At 51.8% G+C, this 20,927-nt stretch overlaps 1 protein-coding gene across 1 annotated transcript; it reads left to right on the top strand.

Annotated features, from left to right (window-relative positions):
• Positions 1-280: 280 nt before the first annotated feature.
• LOC100900730 (IDLSRF-like peptide) lies at positions 281-19,090 on the top strand. The gene is made up of 6 exons (XM_003742249.1): positions 281-386; positions 13,476-13,626; positions 15,934-16,074; positions 17,476-17,628; positions 18,423-18,534; positions 19,009-19,090. Exons 2-6 carry the CDS (start codon positions 13,482-13,484, stop codon positions 19,088-19,090), a joined length of 633 nt encoding a protein of 210 aa, XP_003742297.1. The 5' UTR covers positions 281-386; positions 13,476-13,481.
• The last annotated feature ends 1,837 nt before the right edge of the window (positions 19,091-20,927 follow it).

Raw genomic sequence — 20,927 nt, 5'->3', positions numbered from 1 at the left:
GTCCTCAGACGGCTCTGCGTTATCTTCCTGGCTTCCAAACTGCCGTTCCCTCTTCACTCCGGCTGTCATTGCGGCTTGGCGGTTACTCCGAACAAGCTCTCTGAAATCCAATGAATGCTCGAAGCTCAGAGAACCGTCTGAACGTCCGAAGCGGCCGCCAGGAGTTTCCAGGAGTCTGTTAGCGGCTGCAGCTCTCCCCCGAATGACGTCACGTCACTCTCCTGCGCCCTCTCCTGAACATTATCTCAGCATTGGCTGGTGCAAGGCCCGCATTGCTACCCAAATCCGCAACCCGAAAGCCGGAAACGTCCTCCTCATTGCGTGCAGTGCTTCGCGCTCGACAACTGAACCGTACTTCTCCTGAGCAACAGCTGAGCTTTGACAAGGTGAGCCTGATAGTTTCACTACGTGAGATCTAGAATCGTGTCGAGGCGCATTCATCGATTGACAAGGAGCCGGAGACCGCTTATCCCTGCACAGGGATCTCTATGCCTGGCGAGGCCACGACACTACTCGGAACAGGTCCCGACTCTCATCGGTTTGAACCGTGATTCTTTTCCTTATTACCCGAGCTTGTGTTCCTCAGGCCTGCTCGTTGTCTGGAAGCCCGTAAAGAGCGGATAGCCCTAATTTAGTGAATGGTAGATGGGAAATCCAGCAGAGAATTCGGGACTGACGTGTATGACGGTAATTGGATGAAGCATCCCCAGAGAAAATAAAACCGGAATTACGGGGAGCCGCTTAAGTTGACAGGTCGTCGGCTGCCAGATAAGGAGGACGTCTCCTCAAGAGCGTTCTTAAGGAATAAGTTTACTCACCTCCTACCTGCCCCCTTCCCCGAGCTACTTCGAACCCGGTTTTGGAGGATTATCTCTCAAGTTCCCAGAACTCCCCTGGCGCCCGGCCCCACCGACGCGGCACCTCTCAGACTTGGCTCATTCAGATGAATATGAAGCTGCTATGCCGCACTTCTTGTCTCTGTCAGAGGAATGAAGTGCGGTCGCAGCGGCCTCGCCGCAGCAATCCTCGGAGCAAGGCGAGCTTGAATTCGTAGCGTGCTGATTTGATGAGTTTTCGCTTCGGAGACGATCTATCGTGTTCCCCCGCTAGGATCGATTCGAGAGCCTGCGTTTGTGTCCAGACAAGCTCGGCTGCGGATGAGAATATCCATTATAGGCTGCCAACTTATGGCTCGATAGGACGAAATCTCATTGTCAGTCGGATCGGATCTGAGACGGCAATTGCCTTTTCGCGACCTAGTGCGAGTTTCACTTGAATTGGGGTTTCGTTATCCTTCCGGAATTTTTCATTTATTCACCGCGCGTCTACAGAAATAAAACCACGCTCATCCGCTCGCTCTCGAGAGGTTCATGCGTAATACTTGTCCGCGAGGTTGAGCAAGGGCTGGGATGCGTTTCGTAATGAGGTTTGTGGAGCAATCGCGCGTCGTGTCGATAGATCAGGGCCGCGTGAGGGACGCCCCGAGAGCGGCAAGAGTCATTCAAAAAAAATTAGTGAAGCGTCGGAATCGAGCGAAACTTTGGACATCTCACGAGCACTCTCCGTCACGCCTCTTATGGTCGGTAGCGATTTCCGCTGACAATCCCATCTTAGGATCAGAGTCGCTAGAATTCGGATGAATGTGAGAGGTGGGGCCGAGACCATTCTGCAAAGGTGATTACTTTGAACCCACGTCTGAAGGGCTCTCGCGGACGGGGAAGCCGATTCGGCGCGGGAAACTACCCAGCGGACAATGGATCCAGGACGGAGGAGACGAAGGCGCAACAACGAAAAGAGTGGTATAGAAAGAACCAGCTCTTTTTCTTCTGTACGGAAAGCATCAACAGAGCCGCCGTCGCGTCCAGAAAGAGCGATGCGCGGCATTCTCGCCGAGTGAAGGAGTTCCGATGGATCTCAGTGACTGCCACGACTTCCTCCGAACGTGCGACGAATCCCCAAATACTCGAGTCGAATTCGGTCAACTCATTCAATCGGCCAGAGCCACGATCGCGCCCGTCGCGCACCAAGTCGTAGGTTAGCTTAAGATGCCTTGTGGGCCCTGCTCTGTCGAATTTAGACCTCTAGGAGCGGGTTCGTTGAAATTCATTGCAGCCAGAACACGTCAGGACGACTCCCGATCGATCCCGCTCTGAAAGCCTTAGACCTGTGGCAGCAATAATTTTTCGCCTCCGTGAGGGTGACGACAATCTTCCGCAGAGATCAATTTATTTGGGCGAGCGGATTCTCTCCCTTATCTCGGAAGTTCCCTACGAGGAGACCTTCATCTTCATTCTGTGTGTCGGTGGACATCAATATTGTGTAGCCTGTAGGGCAAAAGTCAACACGGATGAGACAGCTGAGCGATCTCCTTCCGATGTTGTATCAGCAAGAGGATACCGGGCGGAGGGTCGCGTTACGGTTGTCTCGATCTATTCGACCATTTGACTTGCTCCTCCGCACAGCTGCTTGCGTGTTTCGGAAATATCTCTTCCGCTCCCGCTTCTCTCGGCGGTACCACGGCTCGGAACAATGGCATATCGGATAGGATTTATTCACATGCGCTCCGCTCAGTCCGAATCTCTGGAGGTGCAGAGCGTCACAGCCACGAGAGAACGTGCCCCACGTCTGCGAGTCGAATCAGGAAGCTCGAATTGAACCTCAACGGAAACGAGAGCTTTGACGTCTGAGTCGCATAGCAGTTCTCAGACTGCTGGCCCATTACTGCGCCGCTGGCATCGTCACCATTAGCGAATCAATGGGAGCCGTTATACAAACGACTCGGCGGGACCGTAGCACGTGCTTGGTCTTTTGCGGAGCTCGCAATGCTTTTCCTCTATAGTCTCATGGGGAAAGCTACCACTGGCTGTTCCCTCTTAGGCTACGGCGGCGTGCGTCGCTAAGACAAGCCGACTCATTGCGAGAGGGAATCGTTTTTTCCCGGAGTATTTCCACTATTCAGTCCACCCGGCAGCAGTCTTCCTCGAGCCACCAGGATCTAGGTTCAAGTAGAGCTACTGAGCATCTCGTGAATACGAGGCTCCTGGCTTCGGTGTGTCGAAGTCATGAATGACTGCGGCATGAAACCACCGGGTCGTGCTGATAACGCTTGGGGTGATCGACTGAGGGAATGCCAACCGACGAATTCGAGCAGAATTCAAAGCAGCTTCGGTCGCCTCAATGAGCCCCCGCGGGTGCAGTTTCCCGCCAGAAACGACATCATTCGGGGCGGTGATATCGTTAAAGTCGAAACCAGAGTCGGCGTTGTCGTACGTTCAACGGAGCAGCGTGGAGGAAGGAGGACTTCACCTAACGAGGGAAATTTTAGTTTGTACACGTGAAACAACTGTGCTGCCAAACGAAGAATATACGGACTGCCCCAGGCTCTTGTCCTCTTCCCCGGCTCTACCGGAACCTTGTTACCTACGAGCTGAAGCGGACTCGAAGACGAAACGACATTAGTGATGCTTTCCACCATTGTTCCTTCTGTGTACCTCGTCCTCATCTAAAAATACACAGTCATTCCTTCATCTAAATGTGTGAGCGTGCTTGGTGATGTACGTCACTCAGCTGTCGTTAGGACATGACTGAAGCGTCTCCTCTAACTGAGTGAAGCAAGAGTCTGGCGCGGTTATTTCCGCCCCAGGAGACGAAGTCCATTAAGTAGCTGGACGCTCCATATTTGTTCCCAAGAGAGGATGAGAAGCCCCCAGCTCATTAATTTCTCCTCACTTATATTATAATGTCAACGCGGGGCAGATTCTATGCGCGCGCCATAGCAACGCGAGTACTGGACGTCCTAGATGACCGTAAGAGCTCGGCGCTAATATCAGCAGCCGATAGTTGCTGATTCACTCAGGAATGTGCTCTGATTTGACTCGCAATCGTTCGTCCCCTGCAGACTCCCGGCTGATTGAAGGTCACTGGTGCTTGGTGTGACGCGGAGATCGCTCCTGACCAATGAGGAACAAAGACTCGGAAAATAAACAAAGCTACGGCCAGGCTTTGTCTGCGGCGACCGCCAGGAGTCTTTGTTATATTGCGGGTTACGAACGACGAATCTCTAAAACAAGGGTCCCCTCTCGTCACCTTCGCTACTATTCATCGAGATCCGACAGCTTTCCGAGGAGCAAAAGGTCGCCGCAGCGCTCGGATTTACTTCGGGCCCGGAGTCGATCTCTTTTTCGAAAAGCGGCTGATTGCGAGATCTTCCTTCCTTTTATTGTGAATTTTTCGCTGCTCTCATGGAAACAGCACGTCGGGTATAGACATCAACTTGAGGGCTATCACTATCTCTTGATACCTAATTTCCCGACTGATGATCCCAAATCTACATGAATCAACGGTCGGCCTGGCACTCCCGTGAAAATGGTGGTCTCCCCAGGGCTCGCAGCTGCAAGCGAGCTGAGCACTCGACCACGCGGGTTCGCCGGATATTCCAGCACGATCTGGCATGACACGGTATCGGAAGGGGGATTGACGAGCCCAGTGGGGACGATGGTTACTCAAGGAAGCGGTCGGACGATACGGGTATCCTAACGAGGACAAATGGAACGACAGGGTCGAACTTAAGCCCCGCGCTCCATGAGACTGTGCCGTGGGGAGGCTTCGGTAATGTTCTCTTCTCTCATATCGAGACTGCAGAGCCGCGGAGGCATCCAGCAGTCGGAGCCAAAACTGGGTATCTATGTATAGAGATAAACTGAGTGGAGAGGAACTTGTTTCATGACATTATCAGAATTGGCCTCCAGGACCGAATTGAGGGAAAGAGAGGTCACGCGTACAGGCCGGGGACTTCAATCCAGGGCTTCGTGGACAGCTCTCAAGTGAAGTATGATGTCGCTGCGTCTACGCATCGTGACGTCGCGTCGTGACAAGGCAAATTGAGAATTAGGAGAGGAAGGACGGCCGACAGGACCTCGTCTACGTTCGGCAGCGTCATGATTCTCGGCCAGGATAGCACAGTGCGGATAGTTCAATATGTCTGGTCGAATGTTGATTCAATCTGTCACCTGACCCGTCTTCCGGTTCTCCATCATTTCGCTCTCCGTGGACATTACGCCGGACTCGGGCCGGCCGACGGTAAGGAGGAAGGCATATCGACACCTGGAACGAGGGCGCTCCCACGTGCACCCAGGGGACTCCGACCTGCTGAAGGTTGCGCTTTGGATATTCTGATTTTAGAAATGGCGCTATATGCCCTGGGTATTCAGAATTCAGGTAATTACCGAGAATTATTCACTCGGCGGGAAGCCGAGTTCTGGAACCCATTCACTGGTCGGAGTCGGTCCTTGCCGCTTCGAGCTCGGAATCCGATCGCCATCAGTGATGACTCGCGCAGAACCCTCTTCTTGAGTTGGAATACATCATTGAATTCAGGATCAATGCCTGAGAAGAATCCTAGGTCAGCGGACGAGAGAAAGCCGAAGGAATATTACTCGCCGCCTGATCGGGGGAGGATCTTGGGATTATGCACGTCCTGGGAGAACTTTGAAGCTCGTGGGAGGGTCAGAGTTCGCTGGATTCCGGAAGCGTGCTCCGACGTCCCGATATTCCGGGGATCGATCTCGAGCGCCGATCAGTCAAAAACAAGTCGGCAAAGATGACCAGCACTTGACCGAGCGCTCTTTTTGGAGACTTTCGCTTCACGGGGAAGTCGTCGACGGCACACATACACTCACTCATTCCATCAAGCCGCTGGTTCGTCGCTCAAGTCACGTTCCGCGCTTTTTATGGAATATTTTGAGTTCTGGTCGGAGCTGGAGGACTTTCCTCCGTGCTATCGGTCCTATTGACAGAAGCAGTCCCTTATCCGCGGGCGTAGGAAACAGATTCCGACGACAAGACGACGAGACGCTATCGGAAAACATACGTCGATTCCCAAGTCGAGTGCTCCTTTGAGAGAAATCCCAAGAAGAGCAGCATGCGCCCTAATTACGAAGCATGATCACGCACGCGCTCGCCCGGAATTCGCTCGGAGTCCCATTCATCAGCACTCCGGGACAGGGTCGCGAAACCACCGCTGAAGTCTCGAACGAGGATCAGGTGAATCGGATTTGCATGAATCGATCCCGTCGTGCGGGTTTCCAGGAATCCTCTCGGTCGCCTTTCCCTCTCGCAGAGTCGATCGGAGTCCTTCCATCATAGCGCGGATCGGCGACGAAGATGTATCTGTGAATGCTCGCAGATGGTGATTTCCATACTCAAAACGTGTCGCAGCGAGTCGCAATGACGCAGTCGTTGAATAATGACCCACGAACTTGTGCTGCTTGCTCTCAGTTCACTCGTGAGTCTGTCGCAAGCTTCCCGACTTGTCCAAAACCGCGACGGGATCATCATTCACAATGACGGCAAGAGTTATTCCGTGATGCGCTTTGCGTTGCCCGTGTGTGATGAGTCCTCCGTGATGACGGCAGCTATAACCACAGCCACGATGATGACGACGTTGGTCGTGACGACAGACCGCACCGCCATCACAATAAGGAAAACAAGGCGGGCAAGCGAAGCGAGCCACCTCATAAGCTCGAAACTGTTGCTCGAGCGAGAGGGAAAGTCTGCGAGAACTAGCGCGGTCCGTCATTTTCCTCGACGGAGTTCAGACCTCGTCCCCGACCATGAGCACACAGCAATATGAGCGGATGCCAACCTTGAACCTCATGATGATGATGACCACGACGAGTCGGCCGGCTGGCCGCATGGACGCCCACCCGCCAAGATAAATTATTGTATGCCGGACCTTTGACGCAGAATCACAAAAGCATGCAAGTCAGGGGCCGTGGGTCCAAGGAAATACGGCTCGTCGGGACTTCGCTGTAATCGTTCTGAATTCTGGGGGTGTCTGGCAATATTCCATGGCGTCTCACCGCGCTAGATTTCGCTCAGATTCTTATAGATCGATGTACATACCGATATTTAGATGATTTAGACCGCGGAATTCACATTCCGGAGCTCGAGGCGCGAGAGGAGCTCGCTCCGCGTTTCTGGTACACCTCACCGTGTGGTTTCGATTGAGGATTTACATATGTACTTCGAGTTGGGCGTTGCTGGATGCCAATAGTTTCGACCATCGCGGAAATGGAGGGAAATGAGCTGCGGAAGTCTCGCCATGGTCGGGATTTCAGATGAAAATCGAAGTACTGCGGGCATACAATACAATGGACCCTTCGGTATACTGTAGTCGAGAGCAGAGCTTGCGCAATCCGCGGTCTATCTATTTACTGTTCACGTTCATGCCGACGAGTAAAACTGAATTCGTTGATGACAACGCCGAATCAAACATATTACGGAACGACCGCTGCGAATCACCATACGAAGAACGCGTCGAAAGAACGACCAAGAAGTCGCTGTTGCTGTAATCGAGAGAGCTACGTTTTTCTCGGCTTTCAATGGGCTTGACACGCGGCTTTCGGACGGTTCTCTGTTGTTGTTGCCATAGGAACGCGCGCAATGAATGCAAAGTGTAATTTAAGGGAGGCACTTACGTTTTCCGCTCACAAATGCATACTACTCCACTGTTTGCGGGCACGCATTGAGGCGTTCTCGCCGAAGACGTAGCGTTGTGGTTAGGTAAACTCTCTGGTAGGTATACAGTCCCGCAACGGCGCGGCGTGGTTTGACTTCGCTGCTGACGGGGACGTTTCTGAAAAACTACGCGGATCTCCCTTTTGCGTTTCTCGATCCTTTCCACGGATCCGTGGCCGTTCGAGCCCCTCCATTCGCTGCCTTTATAACGGTCTACAGCGATGATGGGAACGCGGCCTAAAAACGAGTGACTGACGTGCCTCGAGGCCGCTACGTTTCGCCTGCGGAGCAAAAAAGACCAGAGTCCTGACATGAAGCTTTTCCTCGACACCACAACCGCACCTGTGAGCAACGTTGAGACCAGCCTGACCACGACAAAAGTCCTCTGTTAATTGCTACCTAAGAAGATATCATCGTCGGCTCATGCAGACAGAGCGAAAAGCTGCTCTGCATCACGTGACCATCACCATCAGAGCTCAACTGTCGAAAATCGTTGTTGGACCTCATTTACCGAACTGCCTGAATCCGGTCCATTCGCGGAATCGCTACGACCTTTTGTTCCTCGCCCGGTTATTAATGATTCTCCATCGAGCACCTCGTCTAATGCCTATTGGATTTGCCTCAATGGATCACAGCTCGACAACAATGGCAACCTCTTCTACATATAACAATGGCAACCGGACTTTGGTGATTCGTGCTGCCACCATTATTCTTTCGTCTTACCGCTGAGTGTAGCCTCTTTCCCGTATTGAGTTGACGTAGAACTCGACACCGTCAACAGCGTGTTGCGTTTCAAAACGGATTGCTTTGGGTCTCCGACGAAGTTGAGGCGTATCGTTGCGACTCCGCAAACACGAGTTGTTCGCCACGAGTAACAAATGAATGCGCGCGAATCGAAGTCAGCCATCGGAATTCATCAGATGTTTCCTTGCTAATGAGGTCTGAGTGCATGGTTCCCCCAAATGCACGAGCTTGTTCCTCGCGGATAACGAGCGACATCCCGCTTCCCTTCGACATATGATCTGGCGGTCAAGCGGGTAAACGGGTTAGGCGATCCCGAGTTTTCGAACGAAATCGTACTGAATGCGTAATTGGAGTCGCGAAAGGTGCGCTTGCTCCATTAGTCCCTGCTTTGTGAGGATTCGATTTATGCTAAAAACGACAGCGTGTGGGATGACCTGCAGACATATTTATGTTTTCACGCTGGAAAAACTGTTCATCATCGATAACAACGCACATGAAGGTATGCCTGCAGTGGGCTCGCGCCTGTGGTACAGTCGCACGGGAAAAATTGTCTGTTCGGGAACGGGTGAACAGGAGGGGGAAGCGGGGAAACAGGAGAGGGATACGGTGGAGCGTCCTAGGAAATAAGGAATCGGTATGAAATCCAGAACACACAGAGGGGCAGTTCAAAAGAGAATGTTGGAGAGGTCGTCTCTGTATTTGGTATCAATCTTCGTATTATGACCAGATATCCTATGAATGAATCTTCGCCGGACACTCTGCAGCGACGTGGGGATAGTTCTCCGCGCGCTCTGTCGGCGTCGCCCGAGAATGAACTCGAAACTCGAATTAGGAGGCGGCAGAGGGAGAAGACTTGTTGCGCCTGTGTCCGAGAACGAGCCGGTCCGGGAAGTTTGAAAATCATGAGACGCGGAGAATTTTCTCTGATTCAGATGTGGGCACGGTATAAGATGTACATTTATGACAAGATAATATTGGGAAGAACAGATCGATTCGATCGGGCTTCTACTGAACTCCGCGAATTTGATGAATTTCCAAACTAAGGCGGAGCGCTGGATTCTCCCGTCGGGAAAGAAGCTGGTAGCTCGAGATCGCTCGTTCCCTCCATAGCTGTGGGCTCAGGAAGGTGAACCCTTGGGTCTCGTCCGTGACGCTCCGGGAGCCACATCTTAAGAATCTTTGATGGTCTATGCTGCTCAAACCTGCATATACGATACGATTCCGGTGTTCGCTGTAGGGTTATCGCGTATTGTTCTTGATGCTTGAGGCTTCAAAACGGCTGATCCATCATAGGCAGAGAAGATCAAATTTTGGAGCCCGAGGGCGTTGTCTCCACCGGCGTTGCCGTATTATTCGACGCTGCTCCCAGCATTCGCAGTGCTGAATCTCTTTCTTGTCCGGCAACAGGAAAGCTGGATATTGCCTCTTCGGCTCTGCTTACATCTGTCACAAGCGACCCGAAAGGATCGTAAATCAGGGAGAGTAGAGCGAAGTCACGCACCACAATAAATGTGGCGCATCAATTTGCCTCGCAGGTGCTCCGTCTGGAATCGTAGGAGGTAGTACCGATCGTCTCGCAAATATATTCCACATAAGTCGTAGAATGCGTGTTTTAGCGTTTGTATAAGAGCTATGAGGAATCACCCAGCCAAGATGAAACTCTTGTCCCTCACAAGGCATGGTCGGACATGATCCAGTGGATTCACGTCTCGTCTGCGCAAGCCCGTTGAGCAACACTCTGGGATAACGGAACGGTGAAACTCGCGATTCATCATGGTAAACAAAACGTGCGCACGTTTTGGTGCTCTGCCAGCGACCGGGAATACGTGCAGCTGTCGCTATTTCCTAAAAGTTCGTACCTGCTCTTGAAACTGATGTTGGAATGTGCGTCGAATCCTCGAAGCCTCCTCACCGTCGGTGGTCATGCTGTGAACGATCGACCCAGCCAGATTTATCGGGAGAATCTCGCAATAGCAAAGGCCCTAATTGAAGGAAAACAGACGCCGCGTAACGGTGCCGGCGGACTCGGTCCGCCTGGCGGCATCACCAAAGAATCTACGGAGCGGCATCACCGCGAAGCAATAGGCTCGTGAGGTTCAGAGAAAGCTCATTACTCTGGAACTCTCCGAGCGTGGGGTCAGGGACCTTCAGGAAGAACTCTCCGGAACGCTTTTGATTCGGAGTCTGCACGCTAATAAAATTATAATGACTCTTGAGCCGGGCAAGTGGAGTCCGGAGAACTTCCGCAATTCCCGTTGTCTCAAGAATGCTGGAAGGACTGATCGGCAGACTGGCGGGAAGACACACCCATCCGGATGGTTCCTCTCAATGATCGCAGGGACTCGAAGACGCTCCTAGCTCTTTAGCGCTCGATCGTCCCCCTCACTTCTCGTCCTCGATATGCCGAGAGATCGAATAGAGAAGTTGCAAGGCTGGGTCATTGAGTCATTGGCCGCTCCTTGACCTCCGTAGACTTCTATTCGGAATTCATGAGGCGAAGCAATAGGAGAAGTGCATGATCATGGATATGAATAGATGATCATGAACAATAACTTGTTCGGCGTTGCGGCCCGTAGGCCCAGGCAAGCCCTCCCAGACCGAACGATAACGAGTCCGCGGGGCTTCGAATCAGCGGTGGCAGTGTCCCATGTCTAGAGCTGGGCATTCATCGCGCGCGATACCCACGATCAAATTCGCGAATTTATAAAATAATTCGACGGTTCCGCGAAATTTCGCGTTTTTCTTCGAAATGATTTCCAGCGCTGTAAGCGGCCCTTAAGTAATTTTCCTGTATAATATCGAAGATTCTTAGATAGACAGCGTAGACGAGCTTTGGAGCGAGGAGCGAAGCGAAATTGGTTTGCGCTCGGCAAAACGTCTCTCCGTTCTTCTCGACGCGGCGGTGCAACTTGGAGATGTTCTCTCAGCGTCCGACAAGGTCAAAGAAACGATAGGAAGATTCACCGTGTAAATAACGCAACCGCGGCCGCGTTGTGATCGTGGAAGTAGATAAGCTCCTGGACAATCCACAAGATGCAATGAATGATACCTCCGTGTGAGTCATCGTTTGAGGTGGTCGACAGCCGTCGATTCGACAATTTTTGAGGGATAACGGGAAAGTCGAGGAGTTTCCCCCAAGTCCAGTCCTCACCCGATGGAATAGTTGGTTCCAAGCAGCCCTCTTCCATGCGGAGCATCTTGAGGATTACAATGAGTTTTTCACCAGAGAAATGGAGGGAAATCCGAGAAGTTCGCTCTCGGAAACAAGAGACCTCTGCACCTCTCTTTGTGTCGGAGCACATCTATCCCAGTTGACGGGATACGCCCCGCGAATCATGGAAGCTCTGACGAAGTATGAAAGCAACGACATCAAGGCTCATCTCCTTTCTGATGGCCTGGCCCTGCGAATCGAATGGTTGGAAGTTTCTGCGCCCTATGAAAAAAACTTGGAATCACCAGGATCTCGCTCCGAGAACCTGCTGAAAAACGCGGAACTATCTCTCGGTAAACGCTGCTGCCAGGTTTGAGCAGCCTGCCGCCGTTTTCTTTCGTGCCTGTCGTGTTTTCGATCCGTCCAAAGTGCGGACCACTGATATTCCTGCTGAATTCGTCGTCGAAAACGTAAGATGGTTCGACGACGACCTCGCCGGAGCGGAGCTTCGATCGTATCTTTCGCGCCCGGAAGAGCTCAGAGCGTCCTCGCAAGCAGTGGACGTCTGGCTTAACGCAGCACCTAGATTCCCAAAGTTGGCCGGCATCGCTCTCGGTTGTCTGAGTGAGCCGGTGAATAGTGTCGACGCGGCAGTAGCCTGCTTTGGTGGGGGAGGGGCGGTCCGCCCCGGGCGGCGACTTTGGGGGGGGGGGGGCATTCAGATCGACATTCAAAGAGACGGGTATTTTCGTGCAAATATTCGAAATTTCCCGCGAGAAATATTCGGACAGGGGGCGGCATTTTGGTTGATCGCGTCCGAAAAATGAAAATTTTCGGTCACCGCCCCGGGCGGCACCATGGGAAAGCGCACCACTGCGACGCGGAGAGATCCTTCAGCCAGTATTCTGGGGTTCTCCGTGACGACAGGCGTTGCATAAAAAATGGGAACCTCAGCATGTATAGCAAGCTGTGTCATTACAATGGTGAAATCTGAATAGTGCTTGTAAGATTCTGAGACCTTCAAGCTCTTGTACTTCTCCGAATAAAAACTAGCCGCGATGACGGTTAAGAATCCCTCCTTCCTCCTTCTTCCAAAGATGCGCGAAATTAGGTCGAAGATGCCGCGATCGACCCGCGGATTCCCGGAAAAATCGCCGCGATGGACCCGCGAATTTCCGGAAAAAATGCCGCGATGGACACGAGAATTTCCGGAAAAAATGCCGCGATCGGAGCCCAGCCCTACCCATGTCCCATCATTCGTCCCATGCTACGGAGTACGCGGGAAGCCTGTCGATACCCCGAGATTCCTCACTCCGTGTTTTTCCGATAGTTCCCTCCTCATCGACAAGAACAAAATCCGGGAGAGGGGATTCCTGATACGGGGTCGACAACTCGGAAATCTCGCTCGCTAGTCCTTCGATCAAGTTCTTCTCCGCGCTCTCTGATTCGCGGAGCTGTCCTCCGGGTGATCAAGTTTCCTCATGGATACGAGATGAGATCTCTCTCCTCATCTCCCAGGAACTCGGACCTCGTATAATACACGAGTTCGAAGCCTGGAGCTTCACTGCTCTACGCATTCGGGCACGACTGGATTTTTCAGACACCATAACCTAATAAAGGCTGCGTCAATTAGAGAAAAACAAAAGCCTCCGCGTGAGCCTCACCACGTCTGACGCTCTGTCCGCCCAGGAGAACTCTGGAGCCTGAATACGATTGAGCTCAAATGAGCTTGAATTGAGCGGAGCCTGAAGGTCGAGGAGGTTTACGCGACGTGAGCCGAAACTCAATACGGAAGCTCAAAAGTTCTCTGTGAGCTTCTGGGCGGCTCGTCACGGCGCTTGTCATTCCACTCGCCGAGACCTCCCGCATGATCAATTAAAGTGGGTTATTTGAGAGGATTCTCTCAACGGACGTCACTCACGCTCCGGACGATACCTGATCCGCGGCACCCCGTCTGAATTATAATCTGGGAACAATTATTATTGTCCACCTGCAGATTCTGGAAAGACGCTTATTTTCTCCTAAGGCAGCCGTCGTCTAATGTGTTGTTGTTTTTTTGCAGAGGAAGATGAACAGAGTTGTCATGTTGCTGGGTATGTCGATCGCCGTCCTGTCCCTGGTGGATGGAGCCTACCTTGTCAATCTCGACCGACTCATGGATCGTGGAGGACCGAGTATGCATCTTTCGTCGAGCAGCAACGTTAAGAGAGAAGGTGCGTTCCCTTCCTTATTTATTCCTACGGGCGAGTCCCGAGCTCAGCAGCCGGATTGTGTAGTCAGCGAATCAGACATCGCTGTTCAACTTTTTCTGGTATCGTGACGAGATATCGAGAAGCATCAATTGCGCGAATTTCGGGAACTTCGCAAATGGTCTCTCAGATGGTGCTTCACGGGGAGAGAGTTTTCGTACAGGAATCTCCAAGAAGGCGCAACGGTTCACAGGATTCCAAGCTGATTCGACGTTTCCACCCGTCATGTTGAGAGCGGAGGCGCGCACAGGGTGTGGGGATGCATTGATGATGAAAATTTTGTTTGGCTCTAATGTTAATAATCCTAGGAGGCGCGTCATCATTCCGGTCGGGTGATCCGCACCAGAAGTCGGCTTGCTCCCTCCAAAAAAATCCTATGCGCGACCCTGGTTGACAGGGCTGCTGTTGGTGCGGCCGTATAATGCTTCTTATCCCATGGATACTTTTTCAAGTTTGTCGTCTTGTCCCTTCAATCTCCCTCCTTCCCATGCTTCCTCCAGCTACGTCTCTTCGTTCTTTGTTCTACACAACGGCGCTTATCGTACCGGCCTAGACTTCTCCACTGTGTTCACTGAACGTTGCGGAGGCCAGAGCCTTAGGCATTGTGCGGGAGGACATCGAATTCCTAGGATTATCTCTCCCGTCGCAATGCCTGGGGCGGAGAAGGACCGAGTTCTGTCCTGTTTTTATCCGGAAGTTGTTCAGATCATTCAGAAATCCTGCCTCGCAGTTTCGTGCGCTTTCTTACTTATGTCCTATGCGTATCACCCACATACTCAACAGGGATGCTTTGTCCCGGGTGTACTTTATCATTGTCAAGAGTTTCCCCGTCGCCTCTTCGGAAGGTCACCGAAGATGAAGTGAACGTTTTTCCGAAACTCTCGGCGCAAAGCGTGGAAGGTCCCGGGGACCACAGGAGACATTCGTGAAGTATACGATTTGGAATGCTCAACTCGACCGAGTCACTATGGTGCAAACACCATAGAACACTACAGCAGACGTCGCGGAGTCCGAAACGGCGGTCGAGAACCGGAACATCATCCCCGGACCGGCTCGTCTAACAGGAGAACAATGAGCCTGTCCAGCGATATCAGGCTCACGCGATGCCGCTGCCCTCGACGGATGCTTCTGTTGTAGCTTGACGGTGCGCTTGAATTTCGCGCAGCTGGGCGCCCCTTGAATGATTCTCTATTCGAGGGGGACGTATATTTCCGCAGATCTTCTGCGTACTATCCGAATACCCGCTACAGCCTAATGCGATCAGCGCGATCGGAGAAACGACTTATTGTAGATCTCATTGATCAAGCTCGTCGAGGACACACAATGCCAAGCACGACGGTCGGTCGGGAGGGAGGAAAAGCGATTTTTTCCGTCCGTGTCAACGGGACGTTGCTGAGGTCTTGTAGTGCCCATCAACACGATGGGGTTTCTGTCGAGCGAACATTCCTGCGTGACATACAGGAATTCCGACCATATTCGTATACACTTGACCATACAGACTTGATCCATTTGAGATCGGAAAGGGGGAGAGGGTCAATATTTCTCGCACACAACCGTGCCGTGGCTACAGAGGTTCGTCCGAAGAGAAAAATGTTGCTCCTCGGAGCTCCCTCGGCAGTCGGGCATCGTGGATTAGCTTGTCTGGCGACCATATACAAGGCGACCCTACTGAAACAGTCCTCCAGGGTCTGGGGGGTGTTGGCGGACTCATCTCGTAGTTATACTCGAGAGGCTGGCTCATTCCATGAATCCTCCGCTGGGATCCGAGAGCGCAGTCGCCGTGCTTGCTCGTAGCCTACCACACGAGCCTATCCAGAAACAGCGAGAGGAGACAGAACCGCTAGATAAGCATCATGCGGCTATCGGGCGCTTTCTGCTCGCGGGTTCTCCCACTCGAGAAGACGTGTTTACAGTCTTCATTAGAGGTCTACGACTCTCGGGTAAGTCAACCGAACGCGCAGCAAGATAAGAGTGCCTCGAGGACGGCTGAGGAAAAAAGGGATGGGCTCAGCCGAATTGCACGAAGCTTAAGCGACAGGCTCCGCCCTCCTACAGCCAGGAGTTGAAAGGCGGAGAAGCAGCGACAAGCCTCGAAGCGCCGGAACGAACTTTGAAATTTCTAGTCTAGACGACGCACTTTGCGCAGAATGATCGAGACCATGTCGACGCGGATCGAGAAGTTTCGAACGCGATAAAGCATCGCATGGGAGAATCGAGTCAACTGTCGCTTCTGACCTAGATGCGCTTCAAATCGACTTATTTCCATTCCAGTGGAGACGGAGCGTTGTCACCCCACTCAGCCATTCCGCTGCCCAGGCAAGTCGACGGTTTGCATCAGTATTCAGTATCTGTGTGATGGAGCGCCAGATTGCCCTGATGGATACGACGAGCACGCCGCTCTGTGCACCGCAGGTGAGTTTTGTTTGTGACTGGAGCTGTATAGCTAAGCATTCGTTTAGCATAATATTCATAAACTATCCCCCGTTCGCGCAACAAGAAGATTTTGCTCCGTCGTGCTGAAATAAAAGCATGAAGGACCTTTAGATAACGGGTCAACTAGGGGGATTAACTTGGTTACATGGGAGTCGCGTCGCACAACAGACGCCGTCTCCCACACAATACCATGCAAAGGTTCCCAGGGCGACAGACAGACGAGAGCGCTGTTCTATCTCGAGACGGCTCGCAACATGGAAACTCCATCGCACACACAGTCCCAAAGGGTATTCTGTCTTATTTATTGTTGCCATGCCCGATTCAGATCGTAACGACTTCATGCAGCAGACACATTCGGTTATATCGGAATTCCGTCTTGTCCTTGGTTCAGCTCGCGAGCATCCAGTCCGAAGACAAAATGCAGGGTTCAGCGATGTGCGGAAAAAACTCTTGGTAGAGCGATCTACTATGAGCGAAAATGCGGAAGATTGCCGTGAACTTGAAGGGAGCAGGGAGCTCGGAATCGTCATCAATCAGCTCGCCGTGATATGCATCGGTCTCGCTGTTTAATGGGGAATTCATTACCACGAAGCATGGACTCAGATCGGAAGGGGATCGATCATTTTTGGAAGTCGACAGAATATCGCCTGTCCATGCTGGATACCTATTACATTTGCTCCTTATCATGACAGCGGGGAGGGGATTTCGTCTCGAATACCTATTCTCCGTGAGCGGGTCCGAAGGTCGCAACTCGACATTGATCTACGTCCCTCTGAACATCCTAGCTCGGGAAGGTCGCCGTATCGGCAATTCGATTTCAAATAATGGTTTCTGACGTAATGAAGCGCCCGATATGTTTGAATTCCGGATTGCAAATTCCCCTCGACAGCTGACACTGTGTATTGCGGAAACGGTGACTTGAGCCGAATCCACAAAGAGGAGCTATCAGATTCTCGTTCTGAATGAATTCGCGAAAGCTGTAACTTTCTCCTTACTTAGCGGTATGGGTCAGGTAACCACTGGGCTCCCCGTGAAAAAATGTTGTAGAACAATGAATCTGGAATTCTAATTTTAGAATATAAAAGCGGCGCGGGATATCGTTCGAGAGGCTCTAATACTGGGCCCCGTGAGCGGAGGTTCCCCCCAGCGATGTTCGCGAACGGAGTTCACTGTATTGAGAGGGTGCTCTGACATTGAGGATGCTCAAACCCCTCGCCTGAAATCACCAGAAGAGACCTTTCCGATATCTACTTTTCCTCTTTTTTGGATGCGTCGAGCAAGTGATTCTCTCGACCCGAGAACTGCTCCTGAGCCGAATTCGAGGGGAAGCAAAAACATCCAAACCACAGGAATTATTGATCATTCGGCCTTTATTTGCAGCGAAACGGCCGCCGGTGGAGGAAACAGCTTCATTCATGCAGAGTCTACTCAGTCGACACGGGCCCAACTACCTCGAGAAGCTTTTCGGCCCAAAGGCTCGCGGCGCGCTCGCGCCTCTCGGCGGAGTCCAGACGGTCGCTGTAGCCCTGTCAGGTAATTTCCTCGCGCCTCTTTAGCCTTATCTTTCTCACGAGAAATGACAGCCCGCCCGGCAGCGCTCATGGGTACGATTTCGCATTCGCTGTGCTCGGGCACTTCGACAGCCCAGTCGAATGGCGCCTTATTCCCAGAGTGGCAGTATAAAAAAAAGTTTCTGGAGGAATTGCTGGCCCGTTGGAGAAGAAATATCACTTTGTTGACCTCTGGGCCGGACCTCGCACTGCAAGCTACTTTTCCCTTCAGCTCAGACGGTGGAATCGATAGCCCTTTGAAAGTATGGTTCCTGGGAAGAATGTCAGCCTCTAATTTCAATTAGACGGTTTCCGGAGGAGAGCACTCCGGACGATTTATCTAAGCCAGATTTGGAAAGTTCTGTGAAGAGCGACTTTGCTCGGTCCGAGGCTCAAATTCCAATCCAGCGGCCTCCGGACGTGATTTTGGTGCTGAAATCCACGTCTCCTTTGTCTTATCTTGCCGAGCTTCGCGCCGGCTTTGTTCATCCTATTTATCATCCGTTCCGTGTTCTTCTGTTCTATCTTCCCAAGCTCGAGCTTCCAACCGCCGAAGGCTGTCAGTTTCGGCGAATTCCTTCCCTGGCATTATTCGGAGGACGACGTTCGAGCCTGGTCAAGTTTTTGAATGCCGACTCCATTCTCCCGAGCTCCCCGAGAGGGGCATTGTACTCACTGCGGGAGAAAGTTCCGGAGTCCGACCCTTCGCCAGGAAGGAACGATGATCATTGCTGGAAGCGGTGGTTACCGTACTGAATGCCAGCTTCTTCATTCCAGAGAGCGAGACCCTAGACGATTTTGGAAAAGCTCTCAATCTCATGCGCGGTGATCTCGAGCATCTGCGCAATGTATTCATGGCTGTCGAGACAGGGGACACATCCCTCCTGAGGTAAGCCTCGTCGTCGCTATTGATTGAGTGTTTCTTTCCGACGGAATGCCGCAGCGAGAAAGAGCTTGAGCTGTGGTTCGCGTCTGTAATGAATGCTCTCAGCGGGTCCTGCTGCGAGACTACTACTGGTGAGGAAAGGGTACTAGAACTCATTTGTCGAACAGCAGAGACCGTCAACAAGCGAGAATCCCCAGCGTGCTCATGCTGTCGTGCTGATAACGTATCCCAAGTCCTTGCTAATGATGGGATTTTCTGACGGTCAACCCGACTTCCTCCTTCACTATCTGTGACAGTCAGAGAGATTTCGGAGCACATTATCTTCACTCTCCACTCGAGTTATTGGGTCCTACCAATTCTGGGAAACTTTAGACTGGGGGACGTCCATCGGGGACTGTCCCCCGAGACCTCGTTATGAGAGTCATTGTGACTGGTGCTGATGGAGGAAATGAAGTCAAAGCTCGTCTTTTGTTTCAGGGCGCTGGGATTCCGCGATTCCGAACTTATGGACATGAAATCATTCCTCGATCGTTTGGCTTCAACCGGCTTCATGGAGTAATGAGCTTCCGGATGTCTCATCAAAACTCACTCTGGTGACGTTTTGCTTCTGACAGTTCCCTATCGTTCGCATATTCTAGCACCTCAGTCAACACAGCGATAATAAACCGAAGAGGATGAGCCCCATCAATGACGTCGCTATATCTCATGTTCCTCACTGTGGACGTCAAGCTTACGTTAGTTTCTCGCTGGTTTCCTCAAGATGTCGACACGACAGAGGATAACTCACCCATCATGTGATTCCGCACCTGTTTCTGTTGTGATTCATCCCTCAGGGGGTGAGGAAGACTTCTGTAACACTGTTCGCCCCAGATGACAAGGTTCTCAGTGATTTTCCCATCAGCGAGCTTGATGAGACTCTGTCACCGATACCAATACGTTTGAGAGTAGGATATTTTTCGGACAACACACAACGCCGAATTGAATTTCGGACGAGTTTTATTCCATACATCAATAACTTTGGGACGAAAATATAGACCGACGCTCCAATAAATTCTACTTTCAGCAGATTTCATGTCGAATAGTGAGACAATGAAAATCGACGGATTCAGGAGAGCGCTTTGCTGTGGAGACTCCTTGCCGTCGAAACTTGTGCTATTCATGAGCGATATATTGACAATTATCAATCTTTCTGTCTCTATGACACAGAGGCAATCTGAACGACAATCCGATACACGACATTCCTTTCCCACACGGCGATGGCAAGTCTTTAGACTCGTGTACATGATGCGCGTTCCACGTGACGCATTCGATCATCTCATGTCAGCATACGATTCCACCTATATACAACATACTCGACTCAGTGACCACTGCACCTTCTTAGCACCGAGAGTACCGTCGTATCTCTCCCAATATCAACTTCTTTCTGTGGACAATCCTTTTCATGCGGATCTCGAATTCAATCGATTGAGATTCGCATTCCGAAGCGAGTTTTGATCGATCGGGATCCGTGGTTAGGTATTTCGTTGGAAGCGGAAGTGAACAAAACCAACCGTGAATCTTTCCAAAAAGCATCTATTTCTACAAAGCAGATTTTCGCGGGCGATGACCTATACGTTCGTTACTCTCCGCCCGTGGACGCACCTCGGGGGATGTATCGTCTCGATTCGCCTGTCTGTTCAGCACCCTTTCCTGTGAAGACACCTACGTACGGACGAGCATCAGTCCATCAGTCCACGAGCATATCATATCATACTGAATCTGTGAATGCTTCCTAGAGGAAAAGCAAGAGGTGGAAGGGTCGAATGGGGAACAGGCAGGCGAGCAGGCTTCGTGTCCGAAGTCGATGTGCATCGATTCGACGCGGATATCCAATGAGAATTCGAAATGGAACGCTCGCCTGCCAAAATGAAGCGTACGCGAGCCCAAGAGCGTGGCGGCGGAGAAGCACCTCGAACAACGTATTGCATACGCATCGCATACGTGTACATGTAACTGCATACATACTCAGAACATAGATGCAAACTCATGCATACATATTGAATGCACTGGAACAATCAAACCCGATTCGACCCGTACGGAGCCTAGCTTGATCAGGCAGCGTTCGTACTTTCGGAAGAAGCTCACTGAGCAACGGAGCCATGCGGCGGCCGTGGATGGAGCCCATCCAGCGGTCGGCCGTCTACAGGCGGCTATCGACAGGTGGCTGTGTACAAGCAGAGAAGCAGTGCTCAAGCTGTCGCCCCCGAAAGTTACTCCGAGGCTGTAGATCATTGGGGCTCTTTGCTGCGAAAGGGTAGGAAGCGAGATCCAGGAGGGAATCGTGTACGTGCGGTCGCTGGCTCGTACGTAATAGCCAGTTCGTCCGTTGCCTCAGCCGAAAATCTTCCTCGAGCAAC

This window comes from Galendromus occidentalis, unplaced genomic scaffold (genome assembly GCF_000255335.2).
Source record: "Galendromus occidentalis unplaced genomic scaffold, Mocc_1.1 scf7180000077360, whole genome shotgun sequence".
Lineage (NCBI taxonomy): Eukaryota > Metazoa > Arthropoda > Arachnida > Mesostigmata > Phytoseiidae > Galendromus > Galendromus occidentalis.
This window is presented reverse-complemented; position numbering and strand designations above follow the sequence as displayed.

Coding starts and splice junctions, on each gene's coding strand:
- LOC100900730 (XM_003742249.1), top strand. CDS start 13,482: ATGAACAGAGTTGTCATGTTGCTGGGTATGTCGATCGCCGTCCTGTCC. Junction 13,627..15,933: donor CAGCAACGTTAAGAGAGAAG/GTGCGTTCCCTT, acceptor TTTCCATTCCAG/TGGAGACGGAGCGTTGTCAC. Junction 17,629..18,422: donor GGTCGCTGTAGCCCTGTCAG/GTAATTTCCTCG, acceptor TCTTCATTCCAG/AGAGCGAGACCCTAGACGAT.